This window comes from Anguilla rostrata, chromosome 17 (assembly GCF_018555375.3).
Source record: "Anguilla rostrata isolate EN2019 chromosome 17, ASM1855537v3, whole genome shotgun sequence".
Classification (NCBI taxonomy): Eukaryota; Metazoa; Chordata; class Actinopteri; order Anguilliformes; family Anguillidae; genus Anguilla; species Anguilla rostrata.
In genome coordinates, this window is record NC_057949.1 from 3,594,961 (window position 1) to 3,620,457 (window position 25,497).

The window sequence follows — 25,497 nt, forward strand, 5'->3', positions numbered from 1 at the left end:
ACTGCAAGACGTTGTGGAGCAGATGATTCTCAAAGAACAGGAGGCTAACATAGGTCTACCTGAGAGAGAGAGAGAGAGAGAGAGAGAGAGCAGAGAGGCTGCTCTGAAAACAGCTGACCGAGCTGAGGAGTCAAAGAGACAACGACCTGGAGCATCTGCAGAACTATTCAACTTTTTCAAAATGGCAGCCTCCCATCTTGTAATAGTTTTGAGATAAAATATGAAGTGAATAAACTAGAAATGACAAAATCCCCACTCACTTAGGAATTTGTCGAGAAATGGTGGCTTGACCATGACTGAAGCAAAGCACAACTGTAGCAATGTAAAACTGTGTAACAAACGCAACCCACTGGAAAATCCACTAAAGAGGTGTGGAGGTGAGAAGCAAGCTGAACACGGTGTAGCTGAACACCGCTAGCAAGAGCCTGTGCAGCTTCTGCGTATGCGGTATAGATACAGCTTTACTCTCACTTTCTCTGAGGGGGGGAGGGTGGGGGGTATTCTCAATGGACAGTCCTGCTGTGACTTACTCCTCAGACTACACCACGTTCTGCCTCTCTCAGAGGTGGGTAACCCGGCTTCAAAGAGTAAAAAGACAGACCATGTATTTTCTCCACCACCATGCACTAAACCAGCTGATTCTAATTAGCATAACTCTTCAGCATGGTAGGAGAACTAATTATTGTAATCAGCTGGTTTAGTGCATGGTGGTGGAGCAAATACATGGTCAGTCTTTTTACTCTTTGAAGCCGGGTTACGCACCTCTGCTCACTCTGATAATTATCTGGGTGGCGGTGGTTGGGGGACTGGACCTGCAGCTCAGGGGGGTTGCAGGTTTGATTGTCAGGTGGGGGCACTGCCACTTGCACCCTTGATCAAGGCGTGTCAGTAAATGTCCGGCTGTATATCCTCCTGAGAGCCGACAGAAAAATAGTTTATGCTTTTATTTATTTATTTATTTTTTTGACATAATACAAATGTGACAGGACGGCACAGAGGTGTAGCGGGTAGCACAGTTGCCTCACAGACAGAAGGTCCTGGGCCTTTCTGTGAGTTTGCATGTTCTCCCTGTGTTCGCGTGGGTTTCCTATGCTCCGCTATGCACAACCATCAATAGTCTGCTTAATAAGGTGATGAACGTCCTCTCCGGGTTTGGAAAAAGTGCTGGATACTGTCTGGCCTGTAGAATAAATGGCTTATATTATGTGGTTTGATATTCTTATCTTCATTATTTTCCGGCATATTCACTCTCCCTGGAAGCTCACTTGGTTTCTGTCATAATGAATGGGAAATATATTGCTTGCAGAGAGCAATCACAGCATTCTTACAGGGGGGGGGTAAGTAAACAGTGCGTCGCGTTTGCTCGTCTCCTCCTTAAATGAAACGGAAAACCTCAGAAAAAGATGAACGCGCCAACGAGACGATAAAGGCGAGATCGCCGCAGACAGGCAGCTCCGGACACGACTCACCGATGCAGATTTGTGTGCGCGCTTTGTGCTTTCCATTAGAAGGTAAATAGCCATGCCGACTTCGGAAAACACCTCTCTCTCTCTGCTTATTACCAGAGGGTGTGCATTTAATCACTTAAACTGTGATTAAGTCTGTGCGTCCCTCTTTTTTTCCCTTTTTTTTTTTTTTTTACATCCCCTTAACTTGATTTCGTATGCAGAGCTTTCATTATCAGAAGCTGGGCAGAACCGAAAGGGAAAAACAAAATTAATTTCACAGAGGAGTAAAAGCAACAAATTATGTTAAGAGGCACAAATAGACAAATGACTCTCAGCACCGTAAAATTCAATGTAATGTCCTTTAAAAATTTTATTCAATGTTTTTTTTAGCCATGCCTAAAAAAGGCAAAAACATCCGTGCACTGTATATGATAGCAACATTTCAATGCGCATGGTACGATTGTACAGCATCTGTCCAATGTTGATACATAAAAGTCATTATCTTGAGACTATTTCTCAGCCTCCATTTGTAACATTATATTATCTTACTTGTTTGAAGATGCATCTTCTTTTCATGCTTCTGTTCAGTATCTAAGTTTGTATTCTCATCAGCCTGTGTGGCAAATGAACTGATTTTCCCATTCGCATATTTGTGGACTTAAGTTCATCGAGGGAACTGCATTTCGAAATATTTGCAAGCGGCTTTGAGCCCAAAAAGCCTGTAATGGCATGTTTTGTGTACTTAAAAAATAATTTCCGGGATTCTGCGGCAATTATTTGGTTCAAAGTGTGATAGAGACTAGCATTTAGAGTAAAATCAATTTACCAATTTTGTGGGTGTTTGCTCTGACTACTGGTTGCTAGAGCCTTTCATTTAGAGCGAGAATACATCGCGTGTGCAGATGCGAGTTCATTAATCGCTGTGGTGTGCCCTTAAGGTCGGCCAGGCATGTGGTCGCTTCCGCACGTACCGCTTTGTTGAGCTTATAATTGGTATAAATTTTGAACGATAATCCATTCCTCGTGAATCAAGAACACGTTAACGTGTCCGTCGCCCCCTGGTGCCAAACTACAGCTGCTGCGGTTAAATTCGGCAGAAGGTTAAGTACCCGACCTGCAGCCGAAGTCAAATTTAAAAAGCCCTTTCGCGCGGGGGTTGCGTTGGGAGGAAACGGCACTGAACGCTTCTCGGCCAACCCGGGTCGGGAGTACACAATCGTTCCTCGCGGAGAGTCGGTGGAAGAGCTTTATTGCGAACGAGAGCCGGGCGGCTCTTCGAGCGGCGAACTAGCGAGAACGCTTCGCCGCAATCAGCGCGCGTTTTGTTTCCGTTTAAACGTCCTACAGCTGGCGGCGTCTGTAAACGAAGTCTCGTGCGCATCCACAGATGCCACTCCGCTGCTGAAAAGGCACGACGAAGCCAAATGTTGATGCATTCACACGCAAAGCTAAAAAGATGTGCATTGATTATTCAAAAAATAAAAATACACATATCATTCGTCTGTATGTTGCAACAGGGACTGAACAGCGGTAGTTGTTATCGCCAAAAATTCAGACATTTTAGACAAAGCCGGGAGCCGGTCGTCTTGCCTACGCGGTGTTCATCCTGTATGAATAAAGGCCGCTCTTCAGCTGGAACTCTGAGAGCAGGGAGAGGCAGGTTCACGTCCACAGCAGCAGCTTCGCTCTGCATGAGCTGTGCGAACCTCCGAAAACAATTTCGACTTTAAAGCGAAGCCCTAAATTTGGATGCTCTTTGTTTTGACCATCGAAAACTAGCCTGCAGTTATACGCCAGTGATCTTTATTTGGTTATTTGTTCATTTTTTAAAATCCGGATTCAGGAGTGTAAAACATGCAGTCACAGAACCTCAGATGGCAGCATGGGTTCTAGGGGTAGGGAGCACGTGATGAATGATCGCGAATTCTCTTTGAGTGCAGAATGGTTTTTGGAGTACGCAATACTTGAATCGTAAATTTTGTCACGGAACATAAGATTTACTGCCCCTGAGACATTGGCATATTAGCAGACCACAGTTGTGTCGATAATGTGAGAGAAAGGTTATTTTCAATGCTGGCATCGGATTTACATTTGACAAATCACCAGCTTAATTGAGGTTGAGCCATATATCCATCCAGTTCTTTTGATTATTGAATTCCATCCATCCATCCAAATTATAATTATATTCACACCCCTTTATTTCGATACTTTCATCCATCCATCCGTTGTCTATACCCGCTTATCATGGGCAAGGTCCTGGAGTGGTGGTGCTGGAGCCTATCCCAGCATGCATTGGGCGAGAAGCAGGAATACACCCTGGACAGGCCGCCAGTCTATCGCAGGGCGCATACATCCTTCACTCACCATTCACTCATACACACAGTCATACCTGTGGGAAATTTTAGAGTCTCCAGTTAGCCTAACTGCATGTCTTTGGGCTGTGGGAGGAAATCGGAGTACCCAGAGGAAACCCCTGTGGACTTAGGGAGAACTTTCAAACTCCACACAGAAAGGCCCCGGACCTTCTTGCTGTGAGGCCCCATATTGATTGCTGAATTGTATGAGGAAATGCTTGAGAGACCCTATTGTTTTTTTAAAAATTTTTATTTATTTTTTAGTACAACTGATATCAACATTTTGAAGGATACTCTTACCTTTTTCTTTCTTTACCGTTGGGTCCATGAGGTTGTGAAGCTTAGGCAGAATCAGACGTTCCCTGGCCACCGTTTTTCACTGGGATTTTGCTGTTTGATTGAAATGACACTCAAATCCGGGAATGGAAGTAATCATTCTGGAAGTGGTCGCAGTCGATATGACTCAGTCTTCTTGAAGAGGCCAATCTGGCATTACAGAAAATAAGCCCTCCGAAGCTGGTAAAGGTCAGAAAGAATGTATATAATTCCTGCTTCAGCGGAATCTGTGGTAGGATACTTTATGTACACTCAGTAAGTATTTAACAGAACAGGAATGGGTGGGGCGGCTAAATCGAATGCCTTTTTCATAGCCACCTGCAAAAGCAAGCTCCTGGCGAATTAATAAAAAGCATGAAACGTCTAACCCAATCGAAGCAGCCGCTGCGGTAGCGTCTGAGGCCGCTATTCGCCGTCACCGTCTGCACTGATTCCCACAGCCTTGGAGCACCTTGGAATATCTGCGGCTTTAACGGTAAAACGTCCAAAAGCGTGTGTCAACCAAACAGGTCTCCGCGTTCTACCGTCCTGTTCGAGTAAGCGAATGAATGCAAAATGCGTCAAATATGGCCGCTCGTGCCTGAAGAACGGCCTCTGGGCAGCAGTTTGTTCGGTCCCTAATCCAAAATGAATAGACTACATAATACGCACGTATGAAATTAACGTATGCAATCAGAGAGGAGTCGTATTTTTCCGTAACACCACCGCGTTTACCCCTCGTCCCGAACTCGCGTCGCGAGCGCAACATGGCCGCCCGTCCGCTCCGGGAGCGGCGCTGCGGTTCTCGCGCGTCTCGCACACGGGCCACGCCCTCGGAGCGCGGCGTGCGCGGTGCGAAGGGCAGCCGCAGATCGACGCGCGTCCGCGAATGCGGCCGACAGCCACCGGGCGGGGACGCGCCGACGGGTCCGACGAAACTGGCGAACCGCGGAGTGCTTCTAAAACTGGGTGTGGCTAACCGAAATAACGCCGCCCCTCCCTTCTCTCTCTCTCTCTCTCTCAGGTCTTCACCAGGTACGGGAAGTGCTACATGTTCAACGCGGCGGAGGAAGGGAAGACGCTCCGCACCACGGTGAAGGGGGGCACGGGGAACGGGCTGGAGATCATGCTGGACATCCAGCAGGACGAGTACCTGCCCGTCTGGGGCGAGACAGGTAGGGAGCCACCTGGCCCTAATACTGTAACCCCTTAGACACCAGTACACATATGTACTCAGTACCCCTGGCCCTAATACTGTAACCCCTTAGACACCAGTACAAATATGCACTCAGTTCTCCTGGCCCTAATACTGTAACCCCTTAGACACCAGTACACATATGTACTCAGTACCCCTGGCCCTAATACTGTAACCCCTTAGACACCAGTACAAATATGCACTCAGTTCTCCTGGCCCTAATACTGTAACCTCTTAGACACCAGTACACATATGTACTCAGTACCCCTGGATCTAATACTGTAACCCCTTAGACACCAGTACAGACTGTTTTGAAATACAGATATATTTTCCTAAATATTCAGAACAAAGTTTCTTTTTGATAAATCCCTCTAGTTTCGGTTAGCAACATGTTTTATTCAAAATTCCTGAAGATCTGCTGGGTCAGATTTCTCTCATTTTACCAGTAACACATTTTTATGGTAGATTTTTACCAAATACGCATTTGATCTAAGTCTGAAAAATAGCTGTGTACAGAAACACCGGTTTTTGGCCTGTCTCCACCCACTTTACAGTTTTAGAAGACACAAATTGGGGTAGAGAGCGATAGAGAGAGCACGGGGGGGGGGGGGGGGGAGGGAAGGAACGGCAATAGTTATGTGTGATAGGCACATAGGCAGAGCCAGCGCCTGTCAAAAGAAAAAAAAAAGATTTAGGAAAGCTTTGTTGGTTCAGAGCTGGAGACACTGAAAAATCATCATCATTATCCTGCTTATCAAGGGATGAGATTCTCAGTCCAATCTCTAAACCAGGGCTTTCCAATCTTATCTAAAAAAGGCCAATGTGGTGGCGGATTTTTCAGCTAACTAACCAATCATGGTCTTCAGTCAATACCTTGTTAAATATAATCAGGTGTCTTAGTGCTAGGCTAGGACGGTATTACATGTTATGATACCTGAGGTGTTTGTTAGTATTATCTACAGTCCAACTATTAATCAGCTTATGGCTCAGTGAACTTGAGTTTTGAAAAACGGCCGCCATTTTCCTGCTACTTGTTCCATCGTAGTTCTGTGTGAAAGCTGTTACTATGAAACCCATAATTCCGGGCAAAATGTCACCTCATCCGCCACGCTATTATGCAAGTGCGGGCAGCACATCAGCCTCTAGAGAGGCAATGATTGCCAGGACTAAACGAGGAGGAAGTTAATTAAAAAAGGAGCACTCTTTGAAGATGAACCAAGCCATTTGCTATGCTCGGAAATGGTTTGGCAAGTGCTGAATTACAACTGAAATAGAGCCCCGGTTAGCTTGCGCAAGTCTGTGCCTTCATAGTTTTTGAAATTTTGCTCCTGAGTCTGCTGCACACGCTGCATTTCTTCTAACTTAGCCTTCCAAAATATGAACAAAGAAGTAGGTCTGCATTTCTTTCCGCCCGATACGTTTTTTTTTGATATTCATATATTCATGAAAGGTCGGCTGCTCTGCGTTCTGTTCCCTGCGACAGCCGAGCCGAGACAGTCTCCTCAGTTCGAGGTCTTCGTCTCGCAGTCCGGATTCCTCCGTCTGAAGCTTACGGGGTCCTGACGCACGGCAGTCCCGCGCCGTTCGCTCATTCGTCTCTCGGCTCGGGTTAATTAAACCGCACGCGCTGACTCGCTGAAAACGCTGGACTCTGTAAATCGGCTTCTTGGCCGTATGCAGAGAAGACCTGGTGACGGTCTTTTAAAGATAGTGGCGAATAGCCCATTAAACAACGAAATAGATTAATGAAATAAAAACACATTGAACATTGGGTGAACAAAACACCCTACATGCAGTTCTGTACTTGCCCGTAGCCCTGCACGTTTTCACAATTTAGTACTTCCCCAAATGTCATTTTTACAAACTTCAATCCTGTAAATGAACGTGCAGCTTCATTAATGTGAGGGAATTTACAATGACTGCAGAATTTTTTGTTTTTCTCTGCAGTGTTATGTTCCATATATATAAGGAATTTGAACAGTTTACATTTGCTTTCATTAATCTCAAGTTTTCAGTTTGAAACTCTTTCTCATGATCCTCATTTTGACAGAATTCGATTCCGTAGGACATGCCTTGACCTGAGCAGGTACTTAACCTGCATGCTTCGTATATATCAGCTGTAATGGATACAATGTAAATGCTATGTAAAGTTGTAAGTCGCTCTGATAAGACGCTGTAAATGCCGTATTAATAATGTAATGAATTGTGACCCCATCACTTATAACTTATCGCCATTCATAGCAAAAATGTTACACTGTAAATATCACAAACACGGAATGTCAAAAGCAAGATTACAGCCACGTATTACAGTTTTTCTCAGCGCGAGCGCATCAAGGCAACCAGGCCAGGCATTTGAAGGAGGAAACACGGAGGCGATGCAGTGGGAGATAGACCGGGGTGATTTCCTCACGCTTATTCGCACGGATCATGGAGACCGTATGCAGCCCCGAGCGATATTTTATTAGGCTGTCTGAAAGAACGCGTGAGTCCTGCACAGCCTCCTCTCCGCCGTCCTAAATACACGCTGGCTCTGATCCAGTCGCCGTTTGTTCTCACGGATAAATGCGGTTCTCGTCACGCCGAGCTCATCAGATCGTTTTGCTTACAGCGCCACTCCAGCTGTGTTCGTGCAGTCTGATGGTATAATGCTAATATCCTGAATCGGAAAGTATGGATGGATTACTGCAGAGCCATTCGAATACAGACGCAGGCTTCTGCAGATCTGCGCCCGTTAGCAAAGCAGGTAGCATGCAGCTTGCGTTCACTCATGCTTTAAATTAAATCACGTTTCCATTATGACAGTCATATGAAATTAATTTGTGGTGCGTGACCAAAAAGGTAATTGAGCCAATTTGGTTTTAACATTTTTAATGTTGTCTACCATTGCCCACCACTGAGGCATCAAATGTTTTGACAAATGAAGTTTCTTTTTGCCACAGACTGGTGAGTACTAGCATATCTACACTGTATATTACTGTGAGCCTCGCTACAGGTCTTACAAACTTTGTGAAACCTGTAGCGACCTATGACATCATAGTGTAGTGTACTATGATGTCATAGTCATAGTAGCCAGGTGGATTACGGTCTTCAGTACCAGTGTTTTCAGGTTTGATCCTGGGGCCTATAGTATGTATGCTGGGTTTCATTCCAAACAATAATTAGGATGTGATAATTAAATATTTATTATACTATAGACTGACAGGTGGAATCAGTGAGATCCTAAATACTGAAAATGTGAACACCCCGTCACTGAAACTAGGCCATTTGTGACAAATGATGAAGTCAAAGAGGAAGAAAATGGCCACAAGGCAAACTTGGAACTTGTTAAACAAATGTGTTTAACTTAGTTAAAGGAAAACATTATGGAAGGGACACATTTTAAGCAAACGCACTGAATTTCTGAACAGATAAGCTAGAACCGAAACCAGCATGTACTTTTTAAAAATTAAAAACCTGTTCCAGTAAACCAGTGATACCTAATAGCTGAGGTAGATTCAATGTTGGCAGGTTATATAGTTGGATTTCATTTTATGGTTAGCCCAATCTCACGAGCATGGGGAGCCAATGTGCCATGCATTTTCATTACAGCACGGCTGGAAAATTGAGTCGCAGCACCACAAATAAAGAAAAGCTATTTATTTTAACACTTTCCACTAAAATGCACTTACCCGCGACATCTATATGCTAAGAATGCGTTTTCGTAATATGAGGGTTTACAAAATAAACCGATTGCGTTTTTATTTTTTCATATTTTTGTATATGAAAAAAAATATTGGATTTGATTGGAGCTCGCCAGGTGCAGTCTTTCGGGAACAGACCCAACTTCATTAAAATTTCATCAGGAAGAGACACCTGAGAACGACACAAATGTTCTGGTTCACATAATCACAAGTTATTGGCTTTTTTTTTTTTTCTTTCTTTTTTTGCCCCAGCCTGTCGTTGGTCTGTAGTCCAGAGACTGGAGAGCCAATATCCAGTTTGCCTTATTGCCTTCCCATGCTCACCGGGGACATCTGTTATTTGTTTGACCGTATAAACAAGTTGATGGGGGTAAAATAATAAAATAAAATCAGGGCCGGTTGATAGGCTGGTGCCATATTTCCAGAGGGCACTGATTCATGTTGCCGAGCTGGAGTTGAGAGAGAGCACTAAAGTTTGCTCGGAGACTTTTCATTTTAAATGATTTAGGGACGCTATAGTTCTGCCTCGGGTGGCCTCCCTGACTGGGAGTTTATTGCTCATTTTTGGAAGCGTGGTATTCACAGGTTTCCTGTAATGGCTTTTAATTCTGCCCACGCTTCTATGCGGCACAGCTTTATGGAGGTTTAATAGACGCCACTCAAACGGAATCGGGTTTTGATGACGTCAAATTCGAGTAATCGAGAACGACGCGGAGTGTCCATCAAATCACCCGGATAGTTCCAAAGTGTGTACGATGATTTCAACATTTTAAAGGGAAATTGGGTTGCCCTTGAATTACTACGATTTCAATATTTGGAGGGAAACTGGGTTGCCCTTGAATCACTACGATTTAAATACTTGAAAGCAAATTGGGTTGCCCTTGATTTACTGACAATCGATATTGTCCAATTAAATCGTTTCCTCTTTCAGTGGCGTGCTCCTGCACTCAAACAGCTCCTCGTTCATTACCTGTACAGCTTAATGAGGTGCCATTAAAGCCTATCTTTTCGCATATATTAAAATACGAATATTAAATTAATGGTTGCTGAACATTGAACATGGGTGGTGGAGCACTTTCTATGCAAATTCCCAAATTAAAATGTACTGCTGATAGAGCAGGTGATTAAATGTTCTGACACAGACCTGTTGACAGGCAGAAATGATTTCTTAAAGAAAGATATGCTAGTTTTGCACGGAAACAACCTACAGGCAGGAAAAGGCTTCTGTATTATTCCATCTGGCATAAAACTATCTAATTTGCTTGGATATATGTATTTTGGCCTGAACATTCAGCTTTTAACAGCGTGTGACCTCTGTTTAGAAAAGTAAATCACCTTAATGCTTTGATGCAGCTCATTAAATTTGGGTTGTGATAATAGCTGCATGCCTCGTTTGTTCTCGTACTTTGTTGGCCCAATCTGATTTCCAGTAGAAAAGGCTGTAAAACCTGAGGGCGGGGTCCAGTCCAGGGAATTTGGCTTTGTGCGCACAGTGTTGAGGTTCAGGTTACTTTTGTTCAGCAGCGTATCTGTTCAGTTGCGTATTCCCCATCGAATGATCATCACTGACCTCGGGTGTATTCAAGGGCACCAAAATCTTAGGCGAACGTTTTAATGTAGAAACGTGACTGAACTGAACTAAGCTTCCTGTTGCAGGTTACAGGTATGGCGACCTAGAGGGCATTTGCGTGTGAACTTTGCACTCCGGCCAATTGCACATTTAGGACCCTAATGTGGTGCAATGGTAGCATGTGGGCGTTTGTTTGTTCCTTCACAAACAAAATTGTTTTTTCCTCAGCAAAACAAGTGGTTTTTTTTTAACCCACCCAGACCACCTTTTAAACTTAAACACAGATGCTCGGTGCTATTTTGGTGGCATTACCAATGCACACATATGTGGGCATGCACAAGTCTGTTTGGCAGATGGAGAGAGAAAATCATTATCTAGAAATCTCAAATTGTTGTTTTTTTGTATGTGTTTCTTAAATAAATATATGTAAACACATTAGCATCTCTAAGATACGAGCAAAGTACCCATTGGCCTTTTGACTGAGAGCTGCAAAACTGCAGTGCTAAACTGCGGTACATAGGGGGTGAAGAGAATGGTGAATTAACCATAGCTTCCATCATATGTTATTTTCTGCCATTTAGATTTTTCTGAAGAGCACTTCAAATTATTTTCCAACTACGAGAATTTACTGGTTTAGATCAATTTGAATATGCTGCATCTACGGATATAGCTCCAAATATAGATACTCATTTGGTTGTGGTTATATCAAAGACTGTCAAAATGGCAAGCCAGTGAACTTGCATGTGGGTGTAGCCCATCACAAAACTACTTTGAAATCCCGAATAGTTTGATATAAACTGATGAAATGAGGTGCATGTATTCACATTCACAATAAGACCCAACCGTAAAGTACAGACTCAAACAAATGTGATGCTGTAGAGCTTGATTTTTACATTAAAAATTTACATTAAAAAAGTGGTCAGTAGTGAGGTCCTCCCTGTATACAAGGCCTAATAATTTCCTGCGATCTTGTCAAAGAATGACTTGTATGAAAAACCAACAAACTTCCTTGTGGACATTGCTTATGAAATGCTCGAAAATTCCTAACATGTTGGTGATGAAAACTGGTTGATACATTCAAAATGGCATCCAATTTCCAACCTTATGGTATTGACTCAATAAAAGGGGGTGATACTTTACAGCTCCATATTGCCCATCCGCAGGAACACGGGGACAGTGCAGCAGACATTTTTGTTCCATTTTTCTTTTGCGGCTGGAGTTGTTTTACAGTGAAGGGATTCGACTTGGTTGTAATCGGATTAAATGCCCGTTTCACTCTGTTTGTCTTTACTAAATTACAGTGCATACTGAAATTGGCCAAGGTCTTTGTGGGGGAGGTCAGCTGAAGTTTATGTGAGAGCTTCTCTCTCCTTCTCTGACTGGTGCACTCCCAGGCATTCTAATGCCTTTTCCTGCTTGTGTTTTCTTTTTCCGCGGTCAACCCACAGCTCTTCCAGAAATGCCCGTTCATCTCCCACGCCCAAATGTCCTGTCTGTAACAACTTCATTCAAGCCAGTCCGTGTATTCTGTGTGGTTTTTTTACACCGATATTTACAGTTGTGTGACTGAAAAGACTGCGAGGGAACCTATGTATTCCGCACCCGTTCCACCTCGGAAAGGCCAAATTGGGCGCCGTGCACATAGTTTTCATCTTTGTTTGTGTCAAGTGTTAAAAAGACAGAACTTGTCACTTCTGTTGGTGACTTAGCTAAACCAAGAACCTTTAGAAAAGCTGTAAATAAGCAACCACTGTAGTTTGACAAGCACTGAAATCAAGTTTAGGAGCTGGTGTTGAGTGACAGTTTGATGATGCCAATTTCCGTAAGTGTTTCATAGCTGAAATAGGTAGTCACAGGTAAACTGATTCGTTCATGTTGGGATGAATTACTGTACCCAATGCTATTTTCTTGGGGGACGCTTGGGGGAGGGAACCTTTTTCTCCATCCTGTAAGTGAAACCTTTAATATGCAGCCACTGCAAACTCCCCCCATCTCTTCACGAACCTCAGCCCGCTAGCCACCAGCTCCTTTCTCTCCGCAGCCCCCAGCTGAGCTGTGCACTCTGCAAAAACATCAAGCCTCCCCTAGATTCAATCAAATGTACATAGCCTGTTTAAGGATGTACGCTATTCAATCAAACAGGACATAAAGCTCTTCAAGTCTATGAACTATGAAAGTCCATATCTATGAAATTATGAAAGTCTAAGCCAGTGCTGTCTGAAAAATCCTATGAACAGGAAAAATAGCGACCTGCAAATAGTGTCAGGGCTGGAGGCGGGGGCAGCTTGACTTACAGGTGACTGGCTGCTCGAGGATGATGAGGTGAGGAGAAGCTTTCTGACAGAACAAATCGCTTTCTCGTGTGATCCAAACCTTAGGGTACGTCAGCTGTGATCCAAACCTTAGGGTACGTCAGCTGTGATCCAAACCTTAGCTTACGTCTGCTGTGATCCAAACCTTAGCTTACGTCTGCTGTGATCCAAACCTTAGCTTACGTCCGCTGCTGCAAGAACAGGTAGCTCACTGGGAGATGCCACGTTGTATTGTTCAGTACTGGAGTTTAAATACGGTGCCTCCAATGGGCCCCTTGCACATGATCATCATCAGCATTATCATCCATTCTCATGTCTTTATAAAGGATGTGGAGCACAGTGAGATTTACTCGGTGTATTTATTTGAATAAGAAAAGCAGTTTTCTGCAGAGAAGGTGGATGTGAACAGGAATAGTTGAGGAGAAACAGTAGCAGCAATCACTGAAGCTGTGTGATACACATTTATATTCAAACATGCATGTACAATACATCATTAGGCCTACCCATATTTATGGTCCAAAATAGCAAAGTGTTCCATGTGAAATCAACTGTAATAGACACAATGGGAAACGTAATGGGCTGCAGGGGCAGGGGGGGAGGGGGAGGGGGGGGGGGGGTTATAGCGGTCTCAATGAGTCTCAATTGCCCCCGTCAGAGACCGATCCATAGTTCCCTTCTTCCCCGAATTCGGCGGAGACCATTACGTTAAGACATTCATATTCTGAAGCCGGTGGGGAGAAGAAAGGATGCGAGGGAGAACGAGGACAGCTCTATTGCCGTGAAAGCGAAGTGTTTGACTTTGATTTTTCCCTTTCATCTTTTCAGCACGAAAACACGGAGGCCGCTTTCACGCGGCGTCGTTCCGACTCCTCGCCGCGCGCTTCGCCCCGCCAGACAGCGCGCGCTCATGAAAGGAGTCGTCACGGGACTAGCGCTAATCGATGGGAAATTGCGCAGCGGTGCGCCCGATCTCCCCACAGAGGCCCATTGTGTGGTTCTCTTCTGCATAGGAAAGCTTCGGAAAACCCACATTCGTGATTTTTTTTTTTTTTTTTAAGGGAGGGCGATTCTCCCGGGAGTACTTTTGTGAGATAACTAATTCACTAGGCACTCTGCTCCACCGCACTTTTCATATTTGTATGTGTGTGTGTGGGGAGGGTTATCACTGCCTTGGCATAAGAAAGACATTCAGTAATGTATCCCATTTTTAAAGATCTCAAAGATAATTGGCCAGATTTAATCAAACACAAACCCTATATTAATGCAGTTTGCTGGAGTTTGTCGTATGTTGTCATAATGTTCTGTACTGCTTACCTTGCCACATTCAATAATTTTGCAGTTTTTGCACCATAAATGGGACGATTTGGCCTCTGTGGAATTCTGTTAATTGCCACATTGGAACGTAGCATTAGTAACTCACATATCAAAGCACTGATTGTTAGACCTCTTGTACAACACATGCAGCTAATTGGCATTCAACTTAATATGACTCACCAGAGTGTCAGCCTTTGTTAATTGTGGTTTAGTTACTTGAAGTGAAGTCCTTATTTGCGCGGTCTCTCTGTCATTTTGTGCGCACCCTGTCCAAACTAAACTTGGCTTCATCAGAAAACAAATAAAATCAATCAGCAGTCTTTAAGCCATTGTTTTAATTTGTTAGCGCATTTTTCCTTCGGTAGGCTGAAACAATTAGGCCTTTGTTTGAGCTACCGGGATAGACAGCAGATTACATTAACAATTACCATTTAGTTATTTTTATGTCCAAACGATACATTTTTCCCACATTAAGTCCAGTGTAGTTATGCTGCCTCTCCATTAGGAAATTGCCTATAAAAACCGCTGAGATAGAAAAGCCTCACAGCTAATTGTGTCTCAGACAGGTGTTAAATTGCGTGACCTCGCTGGCAGACGCCGTTCGTGTCTGATTTCGTTCCAGTCATTAAAAGAGGTCACGGATTGCAAAACGGTCCCTTAATACCGAAGGCGAACGTAATTTCGCGGGTTGTTGTGTTTTTCGGAAGCCAGATGCGTCGGTCGGGTATAATTGAAAATTATTTTCGATGGCACCTGCGAAGCAATGCAAATTAAAATCTGAGAGTATTTTATGATGCGAGCGTTTTTATGACTTATGACTGTGAAAATTTTTTTGTCAATGCGGCCGTTGTTTAGAAGCCAAGCAGAGGAAACGAGTCCTAAAGCAAGTGAGCTGCAAAAAGCCTGTTGAAAAGGATTTGTTTTGCATTAAAAAGAATCCAATCTCTGTTGATGTGTTTTGGTTGCGTTTGATATAGTCAGAGTGAATGTGCTGTGCAAAAGAACTGATTCAAATTTTTAAATTTCTTGGCAATAAAAGGGGTTGGTTTTGAGGGGTTGAGGGGTTGATTTAAAAAATAGCCTGTGACTTTTATTCAACCCAATAAAATAATACTTTGGAATGACATTTCCAAAGTTGATCATATAATGAGAAATATCCTTCACAGTCGTGCGTTGTTTGAATATGATAGCATATTTGTTTGATTAGTTATGGATTTCTGTCTCCTTCATCCCTCAAAGAAAAGGTGAAGAATGGTCCAATATCCCACTGCACAACGTTCAGAACTTGTATGATCGCATCCGAGAAGAATTTAAGCTGTTATGAAGGCAAAGGGTGGCCATACTCCTGATATTTTACTTAATATTCATACAATGTTGGGTTCTTCTGTTATTCTAGTCTGAGGGCCCAGTGGCTTATTCAGTAAAGGGGGTGGATGTGAGTGCAGGTTCTCAGAGTCCTAACTGCAATCACAGGTTTGAGCTTCGGCTAAGTCATTAGCTGACTTAGACAGGAGTACACAGTGACATGGCTGGAAATAAGGTTTGAATGCAGCTGCCATTACTGACTTAGACAGGAGTACACAGTGACAGGCTGAGAAATCACAGGTTTGAGCTTCGGCTAAGCCATTAGCTGACTTAGACAGGAGTACACAGTGACATGGCTGAGAAATCACAGGTTTGAGCTTTGGCTAAGTCATTAGCTGACTTAGACAGGAGTTCACAGTGACATGGCTGAGAAATCACAGGTTTGAGCTTCGGCTAAGTCATTAGCTGACTTAGACAGGAGTACACAGTGACATGGCTGAGAAATCACAGGTTTGAGCTTCGGCTAAGTCATTAGCTGACTTAGACAGGAGTACACAGTGACATGGCTGAGAAATCACAGGTTTGAGCTTCGGCTAAGTCATTAGCTGACTTAGACCTGGAGTTCACAGTGACATGGCTGAGAAATCACAGGTTTGAGCTTCGGCTAAGTCATTAGCTGACTTAGACAGGAGTACACAGTGACATGGCTGAGAAATCACAGGTTTGAGCTTCGGCTAAGTCATTAGCTGACTTAGACAGGAGTTCACAGTGACATGGCAGCACTGGCCTCACCCCTCCTGGGGCGGGGCAGGATTAATTTGACCAGGGCTCCTCTGGACTCCATTGAATTAGCTCCTCCCAACGACCCCAGGCGTCCACAGGCTGACAGCGGTGCGATTTTTGGCAGCCCTTACGCAGTGCCGCTCGGTCGCTGGCTCGTGGGTCGGTAAGCGGAGAAGCACAAGCTCCACAGCCCCCCCTGGTGACTCATCGTATGCTCAAGTGCTGAACAGATGTTTGGTGGAGGACAGGCTTTCTGTGAACTACTACTATATTAACTCCTTCACGCTGCTCATGACACTGAGGGCTTTCTATTGAAGTCATATAGTTAAGTTAGCGTACATGCTAACCCATGAAGGGGGGGGGGGGGGTGATGTCGTGAGCTTCGGATGTTTGCACAGAAGGCAGAGGCGGGGGTGCTTGGTAGGGGAAATAATTAGTTTTGTGAAAAGCTATCATTTAATACGATCAGCACGTATCCGCACGTTCGCTGCCATAGGTGAATTCCTGTGAGCTGTTTGTTGTTGGGTTTCATTGCTTAGTACATCTGTGTATGTGTGCTTACGTATCTGTGTGTGCGTGTGTACTGTCTTTGGGAACTGTACCTTCTTTGTGTGTACCTGGGTTTATTAGGTGGTGTCTTCTTACACACCCTACTGTGTGTGCTTAGATATTCCTGACCACAGGCTAACCGAGATGTATGATCAAGAGCTAGCATCTGATGAAGGTTGTTCTTCCAGACCACTGTATAATGTTTGATGAAACTATATGATAACATCATACACAGTGAAGGAGGAGGCCGGTAAACACCTTTAATGAAGTTGGAGTGATGAAAGTGTCGCCTGTGCCCTGTGTGTTTTGCAGAGGAGACCGCGTTCGAGGCAGGGGTCAGAGTTCAGATCCACAGCCAAGCAGAGCCCCCTTTCGTCCACGAGCTGGGATTCGGAGTGGCCCCGGGATTTCAGACCTTCGTCGCGACGCAGGAGCAGAGGGTGCGTGACTCTTCTCTACGACCCGCGACCTCTTCGGTCATCTACACGCACGTCACGATGGACGTGTTACAGAAACGCACGGCCACTGTTCATTTTCAGTTGGGCTTTTCCATTGGAGCAACCAGACCTGCGTCAAATACGTATTTGTTTTTGGATTAAAATACTTTTCTGTGCTCTGTTGATCTTGCCTGGTGTAATTGAGCCTGCCAATATGACCAGAAGGCGGGGCTTGTACTTCTTTATTTGTACTTGTATTTCATTGGTTCCAATACACCAGACAAGATCAGTAAAGCGTAGAAAAGTATTCGAATCCAAAACAAATGCATATGTGACTCAGGTCTGGAAGCAACACATGGCAAAGTTTTGCAACAGTTTTATGCATTATTACCCATTGAAAAAATAGAAACTTGTCTCGTTTTGTTGCAATGCTTCATGAACAAACTGTGCATACCTCCTGGAAGATGGAGAAAGCTATCAAATGTGTCCTTGTAAGGCCAAAACCTACAATGACGTGTGGAGAAATATTCACCAGATTATTAGTGCTACGCCAGTATATAGATCTGTCTTTATAGAGATGTGAGATAATGTTCGCTAGATAGCTTATTGCTACTCGCCAGGTGTCAGGTTGAATGCATTCGCTCACTAAGATACTGTAACAGCTGGACAGAGCTGGCGTGTTGCCATGCTGCATCACAATGCAACCTGAGGAAATGAATGCGTCAGCGCAATGCATGTCATAACAGGGAGCATGCACCCGTATATTCATTACTGCTACTGGTGCCAGTGTACTGTAATGGTTTGAGAACTGGGCTTGGAAACCGAGCGGTTGCAGGTTCACTTCCTGGGTGCGGCAGTGCTGTGGCACCGTTGAGCAAGGCGCTTGATTGATACGCAGCTGTACAAAATGGCCTGTGTGTGAAATGTAAACTGTCATTTGTTGCGGGTAAGAGCATCTGCTCAATGCCTGGGCGGTAAATGCTGAGGTACTACTGTTGGTCTGCACGCATGACAATTACAGCCATCCGTCAGCAGAGCTGCGATGTGTCATCCAACATTACCATCTTTATCCATTCAGAACTATCTATTAATTTACATCACAAGAACAGTGATATATCTAATGTGTGTGTGCATATATATATATGTGTGTGTGTGTGTGTGTGTGTTTACATATATATATATATATATATATATATATATATATATATATATATACTGTAGAAAGAGCAAGTGAAAGATAAAGAAATGGCATAAAGAAGGAAGTCTGCTAAGCATATTAAATAAAAATGTATAATATTTAATTGTATTTAAGTTACAAAGATAGTGAAGAAGGAGAAACTATTACAAAGTAAAAAAGGGTAAAATTCCCCTGATTTCATCTATTACTGCATATTTGTCACAATGAATGTTTTCAGATCTTTAAGCGAAGAGTAATATTTGAGTAAACCTGAGTAAACACAAAACGCATCTATTAAAATGATTACATCAACACACCTCTTTGGAGAGTGTAGTCTTTCAACTACCTGGCTCGCTGTAAGTCACAACTGTAGTGCAAAGTGTTAAATTTCTAAAGAAAGAAGGAAAAATTTTCTTTTTTTCTCCTCACCTGATGTTCTTCTTTTCGACGACCTGCTTCCCCGTGCAAGATCTAGTTTGTGAATTACGCAAACAGAGAGGAAAAAAAAAAGCAATAGTCCTGACCTGGTTTCTGTAGTCAATGACAGACTGGGTTGTTATTGTAATTTTGATGTTTTTGGTGTGGGTGTGAGGTCCTTTCTCCTTGGTTGTCATTTTTCATTTTGAAGCATTGTGCTTCTGTGATACCTTTTTTTGTTGTTGTTTGCTGATCAGTTTGTTACCAGTGGCAACCCACGTATGTTTGCGTCTTGGATTTATTTATTTCATGGGCCGCCTCAGGCAAAGCCACTTGCTGAGAGAGTCACCAGTGTTTACTGCACAATGTTAGAACCAACAGGCGTCGTAGGGGGAATTCAGAGCCTGAATCATCATTTCACACAGCTAGGAATGGACTTTGCCGGGTCCGGTTAATGGACTGTAACGTACAAAAGTGTGTGTGTGTGTGTTGTGCGAGTGTGTGTGTGCGTGTGCGTGTGAGAGTGTTTGTGTGTGCATGCGTGCGTGCGTGTGCGTGCGAGAGAGTGTGTTTGTGTGTGCGTGCGTGCGTGCGTGCGTGCGTGTGCGAGTGTGTGTGCGTGCGTGCGTGCGTGCGTATGCATGTGCTTACACATGCATACCTTTGTGCCTAAACATTAACAGTGTATGGCATGAAACTGAGAACTAAATGTGACACGCGGTTTACTGTTAATATCAACCCAATGTTGCACTCTCTTTGTTGCCAAATGTATCACCGCTCATTACAAATGTTCCAATATCAATATTTACATATACTATCCGTTATGTATGTGGGGGGGGGGGGCGGGGGTGTGTGTTTATTTTAGCCATTTGGGTGAGAAGCCTTGTGAAATTCATGTGCTCAGTCCCAGTGATTTTCCCCCTTGAGATATTTTGGACAAATTTACCAGGCAGCACAGAACAATGAACCTGTATTTTCTGACAAGCACGTAAAAATGGAAGCAGAGAGACTCGTTTGTTTATTTTCGCTTTCTGTGAATGTGGGATCGTGCTCGATAAATTACTGTAAAGTATTGGCATTTTTCCCCCCTACGGTTGCCTGAATTGAGCCCTTGTCTATGTGCTGACTCGGTCCGGATGCGAAAAGAGCAGCAGTCCTCTCGTTTGTACGCTCGCCTCTGGTGTACACGTCGCAGAAATGTCCGAAAACGCAAAGAGCTTTCGCTGTCCTCCCTGTCATTTGAGACCGCGGCGAAATAAGTCCATCAGCCAGTCAATAAAACTGCTGTTCCCGTCAGCCCATAAACTGCCGTCTTCACAATGAAACCCGTGTTCAGTGTGTACGTAGCAGTAAACTTCCAGAAAAGGAGGAAAGATTGATGAACAAATAAGCCGGTCGAAAGCATAAACCCGAAGAGCACGAGAGGAGGTAAGGAAGAGAGAGGCGGAGGAAAGAGAGGGGTATTTAGGGTCCCGCGAATGGCCTTGCTTCCCATTCTGACAGGAGAAGTTCAAGGCAGACTTTGTTCTTTTCAGCTCATAACGCCTGTGATGGCGAGGGCTTTACGGCACTTTAAATCGACCGTCAGCACAGTGGGATGCTGGTAGCGTTTATCTCCGGCTAATTACTGCACTTTTGCCTCGCTCTTTAAATGCTAAATCCTCAACGCTTCGCTTAAAATGTCCCAGGATCTCATAGCGACAAGTCTCTAAATATGTTGCACATATTGTGTGTTCGGGAACAGGTGAATGGACGAAGCTTACTCAACAGCACTTTACCGTAAGTGTACAACATGCATGCAAGGGTAAAAAAGAAAAAAGAAAAATGTCACTCTCTGGAATAGATTTTTTTTGTTTTCCAACAGAGAGAGAAGAATGAGGCTTTTTTTTTAAAGATTGCGTAAAGTGCCATTAAGACATTCTAAATTAACCGGAACAAAATAGCGAGGAGAGTTCATTTCGAACTTAGTGCAAGATGAGCTGAACTTTTAAAAATGCATTAGCGCATATGGATGCCTGAGAGAGACAGCTGCTTGTGGAAGGAAAAGCCTGCTGGCCCGGCGCTCTGCGAGAGAGAGATGATTGGCTGGCAGGGGTGAGGGCACCGGCCCTGTGTTTTGGACAAAGCTCAGCCTTCTTGCCTTCTATCAGGTTTTCCTTTCAAATAAAAAAAAAAAACTCCCTACGGTGATGGCAGCATTGGACAATCGCAGATCAGGATATCCCCCATACCTTTGGAGCACAGCCATTGTATATCTCCTCATCCAATGAGATTCGAACGCAGGGCACCGTGTTATGTCAGCTAAATCCTCAGTTTGTCACAGGTATGCGAATGCCCATTCATGGTCAATCAACATTTTAATGAACTTAATACCAGGTCTGCTGCCATTTTGTGTATATATTGAGCCATGTGCTGCCTTTAAATATTTTAATAGTGCACGCGACAAATACATGCCATGCCAACAATCCTACATATACATTTGTTTCTTTTTGATATGTTATGAGACAAAAACTGTATTAGTATTTATTTATTTTGGAGTTCGTCTTTAGTGCATGTCTCTGACTGGCCGACAGTTTTGTGTGTTGAAAGATATTTAACGTTACAGCACACAAGCTATTTAATTGAAGTGTATTTTCTAGCTTTAGAGTACAAAAGCCCCAAGGCCTTATGCAAACTATTGTAAGGTCAGAAATATATCTACAACTAAGTTTTTTAAATACAAAAACTTATAATGATCTGCCTCCAAATAATTTTTATGGAATTGTATGCAATTTATTTGAATGAGACGGGTGAAATTTTCAGTTGGATAAGTGGATGCTTTCAAACAAATTAGTTAACATACTGTAATGTTTAGTGGCATTTGGTATGAACAATAAATGAATAAATAAATAATACAGGCTGGCCCCGTTGGGTAAAACTTGGCCCTGGTTCTCCTACGGTTCAGTGACACAATGTACTCTGCTAATTGTGTCTGAATTGTAGCCTGGTAGGTCTCTGCAAAATTAACTGTATACAATTAACTTTTTTACACAGTTGACTCTGCTTGCAATAGAATGGCTCCTGTTATGATAATTATCACATTTCTCCTCTTACATTATTTTTTTGTAATTTTCAGCTTATTGTTTATTGCTTCTTTTCACATTGTCATCACACAGCCTTTGTCTAGTCGATTAGATGGAGTCACTGAAATGGCTTTTTCTAATTGTTTTGATAGAATTCAGGTCCCTTGTTCAGAAGAATGCAGCACCATTGGGTGTTGATTGGCTCTACTGGATATGACAAGAAAATACTTTTCTTTTTGTCCCTTTTTAAACATTTGTAATAATCTAAATAATGCAAAATAACTAGTTCAAGCAGATTTTAACTGATGGCAGTCATATTGAATTGACATCATCTAGTGTCAAATATTGCTAAGTTTTCAATATTTTAGATATGATTTAAAAAAAAATATATAACGCACATAAAATCATGACTACACGAACTAAAAATATTTTTTATGAGAATGACACCATAAAGACTTTAGTGACATCTCCTTTCAATAGTTCCTCTTAAGAACTATATATATTTTCATAGGCATTTAAAAATAATAGCACTACTAAAATCATGTCACAAACATTAACAAATAGCTTCGTTCGTCATGGGACATGAGCACCATAAGATTAGTGACATCTCTTTCATAGTTCCAGCTAAGAACTATATATCCTTATAGATTGCCTACAACTATAGCACTTCTCTTCGAGCTCAGTACACAATAGCTACGTGTCACTGGTGTTCTGGATGTCTTTGTACGTCGGTGCCTACAGTAAACGCTAAGCTATTGCTTGACTTTCGCTTGTCGTGACAGTATAGGCCTTGTAGGCTTAGAATTGATGCTTGGGGCCAATCGGAGCGTGTTCTGAATCAAATTTTGAATAAATAGCGTGCATTCCCATCCCCTGCTATCAGAGATTTATTCCACCAATACAGTGCGTGTTAAGTATCCTTCTGACGATGCTGGTGACTACGGCTTCAGCTGAACGGTCATTCAGCAGCTGAACGGTCTTTCAGCAGCCTATGGCATCTAAAGACTTACCAGCGCCGCTCCATGATTGGCAGATGGCCCCCTGGTCTGGCCTAGATGAACGTTCACTGTGAAACTAAACAGCGAAAGAATTTTGCGGAAGATTGACACAAGGGAGATGGAGGGTGTGCTTCAAATAAGTACCACAAACAATCTATTTAATGTTATCAGTCTCAGCTATGGTTACCATAATGGTGGTGGTGGGGGGGCGATGAATTTTTATGCACATCAAATCCTGCAAGCACCCCTGACTTACAGTTGGATTTCATCTTTGGAAAAAGGTAGTACAATGACCCCCCCACCCCGCCCCCCCCTCGCTAACACGGTTTGAGTGGGATAAATGTATGCATGTACATTTGTAAGTGCATTTGTAAGTATATGGAGCTCTTCTCCTGTTTTCAGAGAATGCCTATGCATTATGCCAAAATGGACTTGCATGAATGCTAAAGCTTACGCTAACGCTCCTCTTTCTGCGGTCAGCGGCCGCTAGCATTTCTGCCAACTGGTGGTTTTACAGCCATTGAGCATCCCGCCCCCACCCCAGCCCCTACAATGAAACCCTTGATAAATCCATCCTCGAGGGCCACATTTTCAAAAGGATAGTGCATGTATTATGCATAGGAGAGATTTTAAGGGCAAATATTGTAAATGCGCATGTCATTTTTTCCCCCCCGACTGATTTTTAAGCGGTTTAAAGATGCAATTAAGAGCTGGCCCTCGGAGGTGACATTTTGCCGTATCTCTGCCCTCTGTAAATATGTAGATTTTCACGCATTCGCAGACCGAGCGCGCTCAGACTAGGAGGGGACGGAACGGGGCTCCATTAAGTAATTCAATTGCCCGTTTGAAAGTCAGCGTCAAGTGTAACCACATAAATTACTGGTTTAAATTTCAATTCGAAAAGACGAGCCAGGCATGTCGCATTACTCCCAGGCTAATCGTTAGGCTTAAGGTTAGCGTTAGGGTTACGGGTGGGGTAAGGCAAGGGTTAGGGTTTGGGGAACGGAGTCGTTCCACGGGAAATGGACAAGGCTGTCGGGCATGTTCCTCAGAATCTCTCCATTTTTAATAAACATACTCCTCACCTACCTGTAAAGACTAAAACGCTAGAGCTCCAGATACCTCATAGTCGTTGAGAAATAAACGGTGAATGATCATGCAAAATGCCTGCCTTTTACTGAAACATCATTTTCAAATGTCTATCTGTGGGGAAAAATAGGGATAAGAGTCTTGCTCTTTTTGTAAGGTTACAAGGGTAACCAAAATAACTGATTCATATCTTAAAAACAAGTCATGTATGTTATTAAGGGTTATAAGTGTACACTGGTGATACATCTCCAGCCGGTGAAAATACAGTATGTGGGCATATTTCATATTTTCAGCCTCTTTCATTTATTATTTCATGGAGATATGTACATGGCTAATTTGTGGGAATGGATGTCACCCTTACATAACTCATTCATGACTCATAACTCATAACTCATTAATGTTAAGATGATAAATTCATTTTCAGATGGTTAGAATGTCTGCTTGAATGAAATATGCTCTTTGGGCACTGGAGTTTGCTGGTTCTGGATCAGTGCTCCAACGGAAAACCCAAGCCCTTATTGATCTGCCAAGAACCTGTTTGAGCTGAGAAGAACACTTTGCAGCTACAAAGAACCCTTTAGAGCTGTAAAGAACCTTTTTTATGAACAGAGGGTTCTTTGAGTGGAAAGGGTTCTATGTACAACCTTGAGCCATTCGAAATACCTTTTTAGTGTAGGATTTGAATTCCGGTTAGGGTTAGGGTTAGGGTTAAGGCAAGCAATTCCTCAGTTAATTTATTTAGTGCTTGACTGTACTCCTTTATTTTAACCTATTTTGTATTCAATCATGTTTCTTTTAGATACATGGGGAGAGAAGTCTTCAAAATTGTTCAAGCGTATGAAAATGTGCATTAAACGCTTTTACTCAAGACGACTAACTTCACAGCAACTGACAATCGTCAGCAACTTGTAACAGCGCGTAAGATCTCAAAATTAAATGCGGGCTTCACGAACGTCCTTCAGCTTTCAGGACCAGACCAAAAAAGTTTGTTCTAATCCAGGCGTACGCGGTTCACAGTCTGTGTGTCTGAAATCAAAATGGAAGGAGGGGGAAGCGAACGTGCAAGGTGTCCACTCAGATTCAGAGTGAGGCGGGGCGGATCTGCAGAGGCAGGCTGGCGGGGTCCTTTTTTTTTTCACTTGGCGGTTTTTTCCGCTGCGTGCATCAGATCGCCCCGCAGGCTGCGTGTCGCGGCTCGCGCCGCGGCGACCCTGACCGCTCTGCCGCAGGGGCTGCTGGGATATCACTCGAGTCCTTGTTCCTGTTGTGTTGGGTGGCGGCGGTGGTGCTGGTGCTATGTTTAGAAAGAGAATCACAGTGGCAGCGTGTCTCAGTTGGACTGAATCCTTTTTTGGGTCCGGACTCAAATTGGCGTAGCGATCTTAATAGCGGAAAGCTTCATCCGTGAGTTTCCATTACTCGCACTTTCCATTCATGCCGAGTGTTCTCTACAATGCAGCATAAGCAACAAAGAGAACAGAATTAAATAGCT

At 43.4% G+C, this 25,497-nt stretch overlaps 1 protein-coding gene and 1 long non-coding RNA gene across 3 annotated transcripts in view; one reads left to right on the forward strand and one right to left on the reverse strand.

Moving 5' to 3' along the window:
• LOC135244116 (acid-sensing ion channel 2-like) overlaps nt 1–25,497 on the forward strand; it is a 361,458-nt gene that overhangs the window by 318,266 nt on the left and 17,695 nt on the right. For both annotated transcript variants that reach the window (XM_064316323.1, XM_064316322.1), the window contains exons 2-3: nt 5,142–5,292; nt 17,138–17,265. In XM_064316323.1, the coding sequence (XP_064172393.1) occupies nt 5,142–5,292; nt 17,138–17,265 (279 nt within the window). The remainder of the gene's footprint in view (nt 1–5,141; nt 5,293–17,137; nt 17,266–25,497) is intronic.
• LOC135243917 (uncharacterized) lies at nt 11,494–13,138 on the reverse strand. The gene is made up of 3 exons (XR_010326842.1): nt 13,048–13,138; nt 12,857–12,963; nt 11,494–12,624 (listed from the first exon to the last, which is right to left on the reverse strand). It is a non-coding gene; the product is annotated as an uncharacterized LOC135243917 (long non-coding RNA).